The sequence below is a fragment of the Salmo trutta genome, chromosome 14 (assembly GCF_901001165.1).
Source record: "Salmo trutta chromosome 14, fSalTru1.1, whole genome shotgun sequence".
Classification (NCBI taxonomy): Eukaryota; Metazoa; Chordata; class Actinopteri; order Salmoniformes; family Salmonidae; genus Salmo; species Salmo trutta.
The window spans coordinates 43,020,279-43,035,926 of NC_042970.1; the positions used below are offsets into that span (position 1 = coordinate 43,020,279).

The 15,648-nt window shown below is 42.7% G+C and overlaps 1 protein-coding gene across 1 annotated transcript in view; it reads right to left on the reverse strand.

Moving 5' to 3' along the window:
- LOC115208130 (uncharacterized) overlaps positions 1 to 15,648 on the reverse strand; it is a 47,825-nt gene that overhangs the window by 5,792 nt on the left and 26,385 nt on the right. Inside the window, exons 5-8 of the mRNA XM_029775956.1 lie at positions 7,291 to 7,461; positions 6,030 to 6,219; positions 4,634 to 5,545; positions 148 to 344 (exon numbers count right to left, since the gene is read on the reverse strand). Coding sequence (XP_029631816.1) covers positions 148 to 344; positions 4,634 to 5,545; positions 6,030 to 6,219; positions 7,291 to 7,461 — 1,470 coding nt within the window. The remainder of the gene's footprint in view (positions 1 to 147; positions 345 to 4,633; positions 5,546 to 6,029; positions 6,220 to 7,290; positions 7,462 to 15,648) is intronic.

A 15,648-nucleotide genomic window follows, 5' to 3' on the forward strand; every position in this document is an offset into this window, starting at 1 on the left:
ATGAACTGTAACTCAGTAAAACCTTTAAATTGTTGCATGTTGCGTTTATATTTTTGTTCAGTATAGTTATCTCACAGCTTATTGGCACAGTGTGTGACAGCTTAGGTGGGCACTACCATTGCTTGTTCAGTGTGTGATCCATCTTACCTTCTTCTCACTGAGACAGAATAGGGTTATGATCAGGATTGGTCCGCCACACACTGCTGCAATGATAAAGGCTGTCTGGTAGGAGATGCTTGAATCGGAATGACCAGTTTTCCCATGCCGGAATTGCTTCACTGAGCCTTCACTGGACCTTTCTGAAATAGGAGCATCGTCCACATCTGTCCTCTCTGACACGATATCTGAGGGAGAATGAGGAAGAACATGAGCCATTGTTTGGAGACTGAATCTTTATTCAAAGCTCAAGGGCAATTATTTGATGGTACAAAGTGCAGTGGGGAATCATGAGTGCCTTCTAGGCCTTCAGAGAAGGACAAAAAATGTAGACATTTATACAATTTAAACTAAAATGCTGTCATTTATATATCATCTTTACAATGCTTTTAATGATCTTCTCATTTCATTTCTTCAGTTTGTGTTGGAAAGAGAAGGGTTAGTACTGAAGAGAAAAAAATATCCAATCACAATTTTCTTTGGTGGTCTCTGCATAGAAACAATAAAGCTAACTCAGCCAGCCATTGGCTAGGCCTTCAGAAGCTGGACAGAAGGCCTTTGCCTTCTAAACCCAGAGGTGCAACATCGCGAGCGAAACCAACCAAAGGCCGGGGTTTGGGCTTTGATAAGTCAATGATAGATGTGAAAAATGATGCTTAGTTGCACATTTTATCAATCTAAAGGCACAACCTAGATTCGAGTCAATGTCTTAATAAGTAGTTTTAAACATATTACTCCAACCTCATGAAAGCGAAAAACTGACAAGTTTTCATTTTCATGCAAAACAACTTCATATCGAAGGAGTGCCTTTGCACATGGCAGTTTGGTGAGAGACGACCTTAGTAGAAGTGTTTCTAGTACGCATGAGCTTTGCTAGCCAACATCACCATAACACTGTCTAGAAGTGTGATTGGAGATACTATTGTAGAAGCAGTTTTAGCTTCATACTGTACTGTCTTTGACTCAACTGTATTAGAGGAGAATCTTGGAGTGACAGTGGAGTGAACCAATCACATTTTGACTTGCAATGGGTGGGACAGTTTAAAAAAAGGGACGTGTCTAGGCCTTCTTAAAGGCTTAGACAGGTCACTGCTGAGAGCGCAAGAGAAAATAATCTGTGGCGCAAGCAGCAGTTTTCTCATGCTAATACTAGTAACGTTAGTTAGCTTGTGTTGTAGTAGAGCGACAATGGCGACAGCAGCTGCAGCAGCTGTTATCAACTTCAAGGTGGATGTCACTCATTTGTTAGCAACACCCTTTTCAAGATTAACTTTCACACTCTTTCAAACTTCATTTGCAAATGATCATCATCTGGTGAGTGGCACAGTTTTTTGGTTGTTGCAACTCAATTGCTATTAGTTATCTCTTTGAAAGCAATGAAACATTGCTGAATATGAACTTCCGATCACTAGTTAGGGAGTGAACGATACATGGAGAAAATCGGATGTGAAATGAAAATGGAGGGCCCTGCCTGAATGCTTGAAAAAAAATGTGTGACCCTCCCTTATACCCCAAATAATAATGAAAACAAAGTGGATAGCAGAGAACATTTTTACCTTTTACCCTCACTTTTTGGACAGACCAGAGCCTTAGATATGTAGTTTTAGAAACTGTTCTTCGTTCTCTAAGCATTTTATGGCAACACAGGAATGTTGACGTGCACAGGGCTGCGGGCCAGAAGGTTGTGGGTTCGCAGACCACCGTAAACAAGAGTAGAGGTGGAAAGATCTCCTTTATAGTAAAAGCATTGCATGAATCTATCATCGTATTTGCAGGTCTGAGAAAAAAAATGCCTTTTATAAAAATGTCATGCAATTCTAGGTCATTTTACATATTAGCTGACACACAAATTACAAAAATTACAGGCTAAGTATGGACAGATACAGGCCTGTGTCATGACTTCTACCGAAGTCGGTCCCTCTCCTTGTTCGGGCGGCGTTCGGCGGTCGACGTCACCGGCCTTCTAGCCATCGCCGATCCACTTCTCATTTTCCATTTGTTTTGTCCTTGTCTTACACACCTGGTTTCAATTCCCCAATTACTTGTTCATTATTTATTAACACTCTGTTCCCCCATGTTTGTTTGTGAGTGATTGTTGATCTGTTCATGAATGCGCACGTTAGGCTGGTTACGCTGGGTTATGTTAAACCCTTATTTGTATTTCGTGTTAGTTTGTGCTGTGTGCTTTTGGGTCGCCGTTTTGCTACCAACTATCTGCTCTCCTGCGCCTGACTTCATTCAGTCCTTCACGCATACCATTACAGCTTGAGTGTTCATCTTATCATATTTCTCCAATGCCAAATCAGTGTGTCTTGTTTACAACGAAACTGCCCCTGTTTACAAATAATTATATCTGAGACGTTATTAGGAATACGAGCATGGTACTTTCAAAAGTTAGGCCTGCTTTCCGCCCCAGACAGAGTAGGTTCAAGTTTCAGCACCATAATGTAAGAATCTGGCTTATTGTGAGGCAAATAAATCTGATTGATACATAATGGGCAATAAATGCTGTATTTTGTTTTTCAACAAATCAATTATAGTAGCAGTAAGCTATCAAAGTCTTCCTTTTTTAGTCTTCCTTTTCTTTTGCACTCTCTGTCTCAAACTGAACAGAACATAGGCTATAGGCTAGTCCGCCTGCAAGATAGTGCATTTTTGGATAAATCCTATTTTCTGAAGAAACCTTTGACTTTCCTCCTGAACTGCCACTAAGCAACACACAAAAACATTGTTGATCAGCAAGAGCAGAGCAGGCCGGGGCTAAGGTTTGGAATATCCATTGCAGTGTGAAATGCAGACTAATTATATTTACACCATTCCAGCAGCTATTTTAGAAATATGAACTTATTCTGTGTTTATCCGAGCATGCACTTCATAGCCTATATATAGGCTATGGATCATTTGATTGAGACCACAATATTGAAATTGATATTGTGCGCCCAGCAGAGAATCAGAAATGAGGGGCGGTATCGGGCACACATCGTTATGTATATCCTAACAAGCAACTAGTTCTAAAACACTGAGAAATATTGAAATTTCATCAAATACAAATTACATGACCCTCCCCTGGACTAGATTGAAAAAATACGAACTCCTCCCCTTGACTGAAATTGAAAAAGCATGACCCTCTCCCATTTTCCTCCAGGTAGTCATTCTGTAAATTTCAATCTGTCCCTTAGTGTGATGAACGTGATCAAATATATTTGCAATGGGAAGTAACAGGTCATTTTCATTTTGGAAAATAAATGGTTGTGTTTTTGTATTGTTATGATTTTATTGGGCCTAACATTATTTGATGCCGTGTGTGACTGCTGTCGCCTGTCTATCAGCCCTGTCTATGTGTTTGACCAAAATTGTCTCACCTTCAGCGCCATGGAGTGCACAGGTAATAGGGTTGCTGTCTTTTCAGCACCACGAGCCTGTCACCTTTGATGTGATACCGTTGTTGTCGGTCTTGCTGATAGTGTGATAGTGGTTTTAGGCTACCATAGGTTGTGTAAACTGTGTTTTTTATTTTGCTGGTTGCATTATTTTATGCTGTGTCACGTGTGACTATGCCGGTTATGTCTCTGTGTGTGCGGCAGCCCAAAGCGTGGCCAGGCATGTTTGATTCATTCATAATGGCATCAAAAAGCATTACTCCTCCTTGGTCCGACTGCAGAAGATATAATGACAGGCGCATTAAGTGATGCTATGTTTTCTGTGATTTCTTTAGATTTTTGCGTTTGATACAACATATTGGAAGATTATTGGTCCCGCTGAAGGCGATATTTAAGAGGTATGGTATTTAAGAGTTTTCTAAATAAATTACATGGTGAAATGATAATAGCACAGCATTTGGTAGTATCAGGTAAGTATCAGGTTAACCATTCACCTACAAGTTCCTCGCCCCGTGGAAATCCCCATTGAAATCTGTCTGTTTAAGCTGGATATCAGTTTTTTGCATGGGCTGCATTTCAATCCACCGCATCCGCCCACATTGCCCTTCAGCATCTGCTGTGAAAGTTGGCCCGAGCTAGAGCTGTTCGTCAGACCATGAGAAATCCCAAAAATCAGTCTTCTCACAAAAACGTCTGTAGCCTTCGAACGGTTTGGTCCTACACACTAACCCGTCGGTGGAAAGTTGAAACTCACATGAACACGATGGTGTTCTCCAGAAGGTTCTCTCATCTGAAGGTCCCCGGTACAATATTTAAAAAATGAATGGAAGTACAATATACATGGAGACAGTTTAGTTCCTAAAATAAGGGGATAAATACATTTTTATATATATATACAGTTTCCTTGTCTTTTTTATATCTCTCAAATTTAGGACAGACCCCCCTGCTTAGACAGGGCTTAGACTCTAGAGGGTTAATACCAGTGGAAACAGTGCAATCAAATAAATTGCTAAGCAAATCTCTATGAAATTGAATGTGTGTAGTTTGAATCTGTAGGAGGACACAGAAAGTAGTTCAAACAGGGTGCTTTGCTTTACCTGTGCTGAAGCCTTCCTTATAGGATGTCCTAGGATGGTTTGGCTCAGTCTTCGTGACTTGGTCGTGTGCCTCTGTAGTGGTGTGTAGGTTGTCTGGCTCCTCCACTGTCATCTTCAAACGTGGAGATGCTTCGGTTGTAGTGCTTTCAATCGGAGGGTTCGAGTCATGTAAATATCTCTCTGTGCCTGGGTATTTTTCTCTAGTGTCCTCTAGTTGAGGGGTCTCTGTTGAAACCCCATCCTGAAGTATTCCATAGTTCCTGGCGTCCAGCGACCTCTTGGCCAACACATAGGCAGTGCTCTCATCACTACTGGGGGTGATGCCAATCAACTTGTACAGGAAAGGGACTGGTGTGACCAGCTTGGCCCCAGCAACAGCGAAGGGACTGTGGGGTGAGCCTGCTGCTCCTCTCCCTGCTGGTCGGTCTGTGGAAGTCTCCCTTATCCTCTCAGTCTCGGGGTAGTAAAATGTCTCGTCATGGGAGCCAACGGTCCCCCGGAGAACCAGACTGGGAGGCGAAGACGGGGAAGGGTCGTTTGTGGCAGATGGGGTGTCAGCAACTGCGTGGTAGAGTGCAGAATCTGACTCAGTTCCATTGGGTGAAGGTGGACGAAAGTCCCAGTGTATATCCCCCTCTCTGCCCCCTCCAAGTGAACGTCCATCGGGGACAGTCCGCTGCAGCTCCCTGGGGAAGGGGGGTCTTACGGTACCAGAACTCACCAGGAACACCCGGGGCTCAGCGCCCTTGGTACCCAGGGATGGATGAGTCAGCCTGGGAGGCACAATCGAGGTGAGTTGGGAGAGGGTGGGCTGTGGGGGACTGCTCCATACGCTGTGGGACACCAGGGAGACATCAGGGGTCACCGGACCCACTGTTGGACATGCACACTGGCGTTCAGGTTCAGATTCAGCTAGGGCAGAGGAGAGGGACATGTAACATGGGAATGGTGAGGATAAATATGTCTAAGAGAACAGTCTGAAAACAGCTTTGAGTAATCTTGGGTGGCAAAATGTTTTATTTTCCGAAACAGCAAAGTAAACATACACAGAATCTCTTAATCATTTCTGCGAGCATTGCTGGCTTTTAAACATGAGGCATTGTTGCGGTCTGTGTTTCAGAGATTTTCTGGTGTTAATTTAGGTATTGACTAGATTTTATATGGGATATAATGTTATTTTCCTCATAACATGCAAGCTAACACATCCAAATGAAAGATGATCCTTCATAAAATAAAATATACCACTACGGGGGACAAACAGCAATAACAATCAATAAAGTATGTGGTAGATATGGGAGACTGAAACCACCAGTAAAAATCTACAAAACGACTACCTATCTCATAGAATGGATATTAATAGATATTATCATAATTATTAGTTTATATTTCCTGCTACCTGCGGTGGGGGTGGGGAGGGCAGTGGTGGATTCTAGGTAATCCTCTGCGTACTCTTCCTCGCAGTTCCAGTCGACGGGCCCGTTGCTCTTGGTCATCAGGGTCATGTACATCTCAATGACCCCCCGGGCTTTCGTCAGAGCTTCTCTGGGCGAGGTGCTGTGCATTCTGACAAACTTCAATGGGGTGTTCTGTGACACGGACGACAGGAGAGCAGGAGAGAGGAGACGGAACCGGTCACCTTCATTCCCTACTAACAATTCAAAACATCCTGAAACATTTTCAAGTGGTTTTTAATGGCATTTATTGAATAATACGTGATGCTTAATGAATGTTTCTAATTATGAAAACTCAGATCTCAGTGAAGGGAGTTGCCAGAGGAGCAGGCTATTGTAGATCATTATATACAGTATTCTCACAAAATGAAAGTGTCTGTTTTCAAAGTTTGAAAGGGTTTTGTAAAGATCTCTAAAACAAATTACTTTGCGGAAAGGAAAACTATTTCAAAATATTTGGTTTGATTGCAGGAAATCAACTAAGAATTTTTTCAATCAATCACTCTGATTGGATCAAGTCATTTGTTTTGTATAGGGGTTAATTTAGTATTTGATCATGGATGACATTCACATTTAGCTAGCAAAAACTTCACAGTGAGGATGTTGGACAAGGGGTTCTCTTAATAAAGGAAAAATCAACCCCAAAATTATATTTTGTTATTTTTTTCCTTTGGTCGACTGTTGCATGTGAGCAGCAAAGATGATAAATTATATTGACAAGATAGTTGAGTGACCACTCTAATGGAAATACATTGACGGCAGGCGTGGGGAGGCGAGATTATGTGGGACCATTCTATCCAATGTGAGGGCAGATGAGCGTGCGAAAAACAGGCCCAACTCCTATATAAGGTAGTATTTTTTTATGTGCCGAAATGACACTTGCGTCCACTTATATCAGTGCATTCGATGCAACCTAAGCATTACATTTTGTTGTTGACCAAATTCAAAACTCATCGACCTCCATACAAAAATGCCTCAATTCGTGGTTTTATTTTCTTGGACAGATTTTAGGTGGAGTAAACCCTCTTGCTTATCCTGTCAGCAGTCAAATTTTCAAGACATAGGATTTTCAAGAAGCAAAGTGTCACTTGCCCCCTCATCATGATGATGCATTTTGCATGATGCACCTCGGCACAATCCAAAACACCTTTGGAAGAGACTGTTCCTGGACTAGAGTAGCAAAGCTCATAAGTAAGTAGCACTCACCTCAATCTCCTCGTTAATTTCAGGTATGCAGTTTTGAGAGTAGAGGTCATATATGACCCTTTTCAGGAGTTTGACATAGCGCCCGTTGTCCGATTTCCTGACATACTTGAAGTGTGTGTTCAGAAGCTCCAGGATTTGTGGAAATGCTGCTTTGATGTAACAGACTTCACTCTGTGTTTCAAAGGAAAAAGAAACCTATCGTCACTGCATTTGTTAACACTGGTTTGTATTGAGCCTTGAATCTCCTTTCCAAAAGCAGACCAGGGTTAGGGCTTTTTTTTTTTTACATTATATAGATGTGGAAATGGCTGGCAAAATGGCCTTTTTGATGTCACATCCAGGCCTGTACTTAATATATTTGTAGTCTTGGACTGAAAATATGCACCGTATTTGGAAAGTATTCAGACCCCTTGACTTTTTCCACATTTTGTTACGTTACAGCCTTATTCTAAAACTGATTAAATCTTTATTTTCCCTCATCAATCTACACACAATACCCTATAATGACAAATCAAAAACAGATTTTTAGACATTTTTGCAAATGTATAACATTCTTTTAAGTGTTCAGACTCTTTACTCTGCACTTTGTTGAAGCACCTTTGGCAGCGATTACAGCCTTGAGTCTCCTTCGGCATGCCACTAAAAGATTGGCACACCTGTATTTGGGGAGTTTCTCCCATTCTTCTCTGCAGATCCTTTTCAATCTCTGTCAGGTTTGATGGGAAGCGTCGCTGCACAGCTATTTTCAGGTCTCTCCAGAGATGTTCGATTGGGTTCAAGTTCGGGCTCTGGCTGGGCCACTCAAAGACATTCAGAGACTTGTCCCAAAGCCACTCCTGCGTTGTCTTGGCTGTGTAGTTAGGGTCGATGTCCTGTTGGAAAGTGAACCTTCACCCCCAGCCTGAGGTCCTGAGCACTCTAGAGCAGGTTTTCATCAAGGATCTCTATGTACTTTGCTTCATTCATCTTTCCAAGCGAGCAGTCATGTGCCTTTTACTAAGGAGTGGCTTCCGTCTGGCCACTCTACCATTCTACCATAAAGGCCTGATTTAGTGGAGTGATTCAGAGATGGTTGTCCTTCTGGAAGGTTCTCCAATCTCCACAGAGGAAATCTGGATCTCTGTCAGAGTGACCATCGGGTTCTTGGTCACATCCCTGACCAATGCCCTTCTCCCCTGATTGCTCAGTTTGTGTGTGTGGCCAAACAATTTATTTAATCCATTTTAGAATGAGGCAGTAACGTAACAAAATGTGGAAAAAGTTTCCGAATGCACTGTAGTTGTCCATTTTCAAAGTGGATATCCTGTTTTTACCTTATGTATGATGATGGGGTGGCTACGCCTATCTTGTTTATATACTTTATAAGGGCCTAAGGCCATTTGTAATATACTGCTCAAAAAAATAAAGGGAACACTTAAACAACACATCCTAGATCTGAATGAAAGAAATAATCTTATTAAATACTTGTTTCTTTACATAGTTGAATGTGCTGACAACAAAATCACACAAAAATAATCAATGGAAATCCAATTTATCAACCCATGGAGGTCTGGATTTGGAGTCACACTCAAAATTAAAGTGGAAAACCACACTACAGGCTGATCCAACTTTGATGTAATGTCCTTAAAACAAGTCAAAATGAGGCTCAGTAGTGTGTGTGGCCTCCACGTGCCTGTATGACCTCCCTACAACGCCTGGGCATGCTCCTGATGAGGTGGCGGATGGTCTCCTGAGGGATCTCCTCCCAGACCTGGACTAAAGCATCCGCCAACTCCTGGACAGTTTGTGGTGCAACGTGGCGTTGGTGGATGGAGCGAGACATGATGTCCCAGATGTGCTCAATTGGATTCAGGTATGGGGAACGGGCGGGCCAGTCCATAGCATCAATGCCTTCCTCTTGCAGGAACTGCTGACACACTCCAGCCACATGAGGTCTAGCATTGTCTTGCATTAGGAGGTACCCAGGGCCAACCGCACCAGCATATGGTCTCACAAGGGGTCTGAGGATCTCATCTCGGTACCTAATGGCAGTCAGGCTACCTCTGGCGAGCACATGGAGGGCTGTGCGGCCCCCCAAAGAAATGCCACCCTACACCATGACTGACCCACAGCCAAACCGGTCATGCTGGAGGATGTTGCAGGCAGCAGAACGTTCTGCATGGCGTCTCCAGACTCTGTCACGTCTGTCAGGGGCTCAGTGTGAACCTGCTTTCATCTGTGAAGAGCACAGGGCGCCAGTGGCGAATTTGCCAATCTTGGTGTTCTCTGGCAAATGCCAAACGTTCTGCACGGTGTTGGGCTGTAAGCACAACCCCCACCTGTGGACGTCGGGCCCTCATACCACCCTCATGGAGTCTGTTTCTGACCGTTTGAGCAGACACATGCACATTTGTGGCCTGCTGGAGGTCATTTTGCAGGGCTCTGGCAGTGCTTCTCCTGCTCCTCCTTGCACAAAGGCGGAGGTAGCGGTCCTGCTGCTGGGTTGTTGCCCTCCTACGGCCTCCTCCACGTCTCCTGATGTACTGGCCTGTCTCCTGGTAGCGCCTCCATGCTCTGGACACTACACTGACAGACACAGCAAACCTTCTTGCCACAGCTCGCATTGATGTGCCATCCTGGATGAGCTGCACTACCTGAGCCACTTGTGTGGGCTGTAGACTCCGTCTCATGCTACCACTAGAGTGAAAGCACCGCCAGCATTCAAAAGTGACCAAAACATCAGCCAGGAAGCATAGGAACTGAGAAGTGGTCTTTGGTCCCCACCTGCAGAATCACTCCTTTATTGGGGGTGTCTTGCTAATTGCCTATAATTTCCACCTGTATTCTATTCCATTTGCACAACAGCATGTGAAATTTATTGTCAATCAGTGTTGCTTCCTAAGTGGACAGTTTGATTTCACAGAAGTGTGATTGACTTGGAGTTACATTGTGTTGTTTAAGTGTTCCCTTTATGTTTTTGAGCAGTGTATATTGATGCTGCAATTGGCCCAACATCAAGTTTGATGTTGGCAGTGCCACGCCCAGCCACCCACTGAAGTTAGAAGTGTCCAGGGGCAAGCCTTCTTATATCCATGGTCTGATTGGCCTGAGACTCACATATGCATCTCCACAGACACGTTTGAGTGAAAATCCCACAGAAAAATCCCCCAATGGCTTGAAGGGTTTATAGACTACAAAGGGATACATACCCTTACCTATATTGAATTTGGAAGTCTTCCCAAAAAGGGCAAAAAAAAGGCTCAGAAACACCTGGTTTCAACATACTGTATGTGCCTCTTCATCCCTGCAGACAAGAATCTGAAGAAAAAAGTGTGAAGTTCCCCCCTTTGAAATGTCTTGCCACCCTACTCAATGGGTGTTAGGTGTATACACTGCAAGACCTTTGTCACAACTGAAAAACCGGCAAGAGATGAGCATATTGCAATGTTTAAAAAAATATTGTAGTGTGAAAGACAAGTTCCTGTTGGCCCCGCTGGTGTAAAATCAACTCTGTTTGCCCCCAATCACTCTCAATAGTCAATCAACCCATTGCGAGATGCAATCCTACTGACAGTCAAAATCTTGACACGAGAACTTCAGAGACAGCTGATCTTCACATATAGTACCAGTGTTTGGAGACACCTACTCATTCAATAGTTTTTCTTTATTTTTACTATTTTCTACATTGCAGAATAATAGTGAAGACATCAAAACTATGAAATAACACATGGAATCATGTAGGAAGCAAAAACGTGTTAAACAAATGAAAATATATTTTATATTTGAGATTCTTCAAAGTAGCCACCCTTTTCCTTGATGACAGCTTTGTACACCCTTAGCATTCTCTCAACCAGCTTCACCTGGAATGCTTTTGCAACAGTCTTGAAGGAGTTCCCACATATGCTGAGAGCTTGTTGGCTGCTTTTCCTTCACTCTGTGGTCCATCTCATACCAAACCATCTCAATTGGGTTGAGGTCAGGTGATTGTGGAGACCAGGTCATCTGATGTGGCACTCCATCACTCTCCTTCTTTGTCATATAGCCCTTACACAGCCTGGAGGTGTGTTTTGTCATTGTCCTGTTGAAAAACAAATGATTGTCCCTAAGCACAAACCAGATGGGATGACGTATCGCTGCAGAATGCTGTGGTAGCCATGCTGGTTAAGTGTGCCTTGAATTCTAAATAAATCACAGACAGTGTCACCTGCAAAGCACCCCCACATTTTACATTTACATTTTAGTCATTTAGCAGACGCTCTTATCCAGAGTGATATACCGTAGTGAATGCATACATTTCATTAAAACAAATTCCTGTACTGATCCCCCGTGGGAATCAAACCCACAACCCTGGTGTTGCAAACACCATGCTCTACCAACTGAGCCACACGGGATCCATGCTCTACACCTTCTCCTCCATGCTTCACGGTGGGAAATTCACATGTTGATATCATCCATTCACCTTATATGCATCTCGCAAAGACAAGGCGGTTGAAACCAAATATCTCAAATTTGGACTCATCAGACCAAAGGACAGATTTCTACCGATCGAATGTCCATTGCCTGTGTTTCTTGGCCCGAGCAAGTCTGTTTTTATTATTGGTGTCCTTTAGTAGTGGTTTCTTTGCCGCAATTCGACCATGAAGGCCTGATTCACGCAGTCTCCTCTGAACAGTTGATGTTGAGATGTGTCTGTTACTTGAACTCTGTGAAGCATTTATTTGGGCTCAAATTTCTGAGGCTAGTAACTCTAATGAACTTATCCTCTGCAGCAGAGGTAACTCTGGGTCTTCCTTTCCTGTGGCGATCCTCATGAGAGCCAGTTTCATCATAGCGCTTGATGTTTTTTGCGACTGCACTTGAATAAGTTTTCAAAGTTCTTGAAATGTTCCAGATTGACTGACCTTCGTGTCTTAAAGTAATGATGGACTGTCGTTTCTCTTTGCTTATTTGAACTGTTCTTTTACCAAATAGGGGTGGCATACAGAAGATAGCCCTTTCTTGTCACAACACAACTGATTGGCTAAAACACATGAAAAAGGAAAGTAATTCAACAAATTAACTTTTAGGCACACCTGTTAATTGAAATGCATGACTACCTCATGAAGCTGGTTGAGAGAATGCCAAGAGTGGGCAAAGTTGTGGGTGGCTACTATGAAGAATCTCACTTTTTTGGTAACTACATGATTCCATATGTGTAGTATATGTATGTCATAGTTTTGATGTCTTCACTACTATTCTACAATTTAGAAAATAGTGAAAATAAAGAAAAACCCTTGAATGAGTAGGTGTGTCCAAACTTTTGACTGGTACTGTATATTTCCCCATAGATGCCGCCCAACAATACTTTTGGGAAAAGTTAAATTCATACAACCCTAAAGGCTTGAAGAGTTTCATAGACTACATAAGGATAAATACCCTTACCTAGATTGAATTTTGAAGTCTTCCAACAAGTGCAAAAAAAAACACCTCAGAAACACTGGCTTTTCACATATGTGAAATTAATGAGGGTTGCCAAACCACACATATAACATTTTGGAAAGATTAGACCTTTTTAACCCTTTCAAAAAGCCCCTATGACACCAATTGAATGCACTTCCTGCTCTGCTGGATCCCCTGCAGTTCGTGTATCGCACAAAGAGAGGTGTGGACGACATCAAGCTGTTTTTAATAGATACCATCGACAGACATCTGGAGAGCAGGATGGCCTTTGTTTCTGGACTTTTCATCTGCATTTAACACCATGCAGCCTTCCATCTTAGCCAGAAAACTTGACTCACAGTTCGATCTCGACCATGGCCTTATCTAATGGATTATGGATTTTTTAACTGACAGGCCACGGAGAGTGTATATTAATGTCAGACACCCTACTCACGTGCACAGGTTCACCACAAGGGTGTGTATTGTCGCCCCTCTTTTTTATTTTCTACACCAATGACTGTCAGAGTGCCTATGCCCACCGCCATCTTGTGAAGTTTGCCGATGACACATTCCTTCTCTAACTCCTCTCAGGGTCTGAGCAGGACCACAGCCCAGCCCTTCAGGACTTCATTAACTTGTGTGACAGTGCGCTGCTGGAGTTGAATGTGTCCAAGACGAAGGAAATGGTTGTTGACTTCAGGAAAGGACGCCCCCCAGGATGGACCCAGTGATCATCCATCGTGAGGAGGGGGACATTGTGCACCAGTAAAAATATCTTGATAGCATCTTTGATAATAACCTGAAGTTTGAACAAAACACAGACGCCATCATCAAAAACGCCCATCAGAGACAATACTTCCTCAGAAACTGAACTCATTCAGTGTTCACAAATCTATATTGCAAACCTTCTACAGTTCTTTCATTAAGAGCGTGTTCTGTTTTTCTCTTTAAAATGCTGGTTCACATCCCTCTCTGTCAAGAAAAGGACCGCCTCCAAGCCATTGTGAACACCTGCTCTAAGATCACTGTGGTGCCTCTCAGAAGTCTGGCCTCCTTCTTTGAGCAGCAGGCCATGAGGAAGATGTTGACATCCTGGGGGACAGCACCCATGTCCTCAACCCGCAGTTCCAACTGCTCCCCCTTGGACGCCACCTGCACTGTCTGAAGTGCTCCACCAATAGGCATATGGCCTCATTTGTTCCACAGGCAATCCACCTGGTTAACAGGACCAACAAGGAAGATCTAGCGACTATTCTAGAGATAGTTTAGCCCTGAAATGGATTAAGGACTGTGGCTACCATAACTTTGTAGTTTCTTAAAATGCACCATTAACTTTTAATTGATGTCTTAGTGTATATATGGATGAATACCCTTACTTAGATAGAATTTTGAAGTCTTCCAAAAAGGGCTGAAAAAGGCTCAAACACCTGGTTTCAACATATGTGCCTCATTTCATCCCTGTAGACAAGTATCTGAAGAAAAAAGTGGGAAATTCCCCCATTTGAAATGGCTTCCCACCTCACTCAATTGGTGTTAGGGCTATACACTGCAATACCTTTTTGATAACTGAAAAAGAGGCAAGAGTTGAGCATATTCCAGTGTTTAAATATATATATTCTAGGGTGAAAGACAAGTCCCTGTTGAACCCCTGGTGTAAAAATCTACTCTCAGTTTGCCCCATCCCTCTCAGTGGTCGATCATCCCATTGCGAGACGTTGTCCAACTGACAGTCAATCTTTCCCCAATAACTTCAGAGACAACTGAACTTCACATATACTGCCCCTTAGATGCCACCCAACAATACAACAACAACAAAAAAGTTTCACATCTGTGCCGGTTCATGAGGGTCACCGAACCACATACAGTGCATTCGGAAAGTATTCAGACCCCTTCCCCTTTTCCATATGTAGTTACATTACAACCTTAATCTAAAATTGAATATATATTAATTCGCATTCAAAAATTTGGGGTCACTTAGAAATGTCCTTGTTTTTGAAAGAAAAGCTAATTTTATGTCCATTAAAACAACATCAAATTGATCAGAAATACAGTGAAGACGCTTAGTGGGACTCTCACAGGACAATGACCCAAAACACACCTCCACGATTTGTAAGGTTTGGGATGAGTTGGACCGCAGAGTGAAGGAAAAGCAGCCAACAAGTGCTCAGCATATGTGGGAACTCCTTCAAGACTGTTGGAAAAGCATTCCTCTGGTTGAGAGAATGCCAAAAGTGTGCAAATCTATCAAAGCAAAGGGTGGCTACATTGATTTGTTTAACACTTTTTTGATTACTACATGATTCCGTATGTGTTATTTCATAGTTGAGTTTTGATGTCTTCACAATTATTCTGCAATGTAGAAAATAGTAAAAATTAACAAAAACTTGAATGAGTAGGTGTGTAAAATGTTTTGACTGGTACTGTATATATTTTTTGCAACATTTGCAAAGACATTGGCAACTTTGAAATTGGAGTCAACTTTGTTGTGAAGTATTTGGAGGTCACAGAGAGACAGATTGTCACGACTTCCGCCGAAGTTGGTGCCTCTCTTTGTTCCGTCGGCGTTTGGCGGTCGACGTCACCGGCTTTCTAGCCTCCACCGATCTACATTTCTTTTTCCATTTGTTTTGTCTGTATTGTACACACCTGGTTCCCATTTCGTTTTAATTATTTCCCTATTTAACCATAGTTTTGTACATGTTTATTGTTGTCAGTTGTCTCTTTATGTGATTCTGGATTTTCGTTCTCCTTGTTGGAGGATTATTTTTGAGTAAAGTTACTATTATTACTCATCTCTGTGTCCTGCGGCTGACTCCGCCTTACCCACATCACGTAGACTCTGACACAGATGAACATCTTGATTCAAGGTTTAGCAGAGATCTGTATATAAAGTGACGCGATAGGGAAATAAACACGTCAAATGACGCACAAAGCTGTTCTTCAAGTGGTCTGGGGTAAATA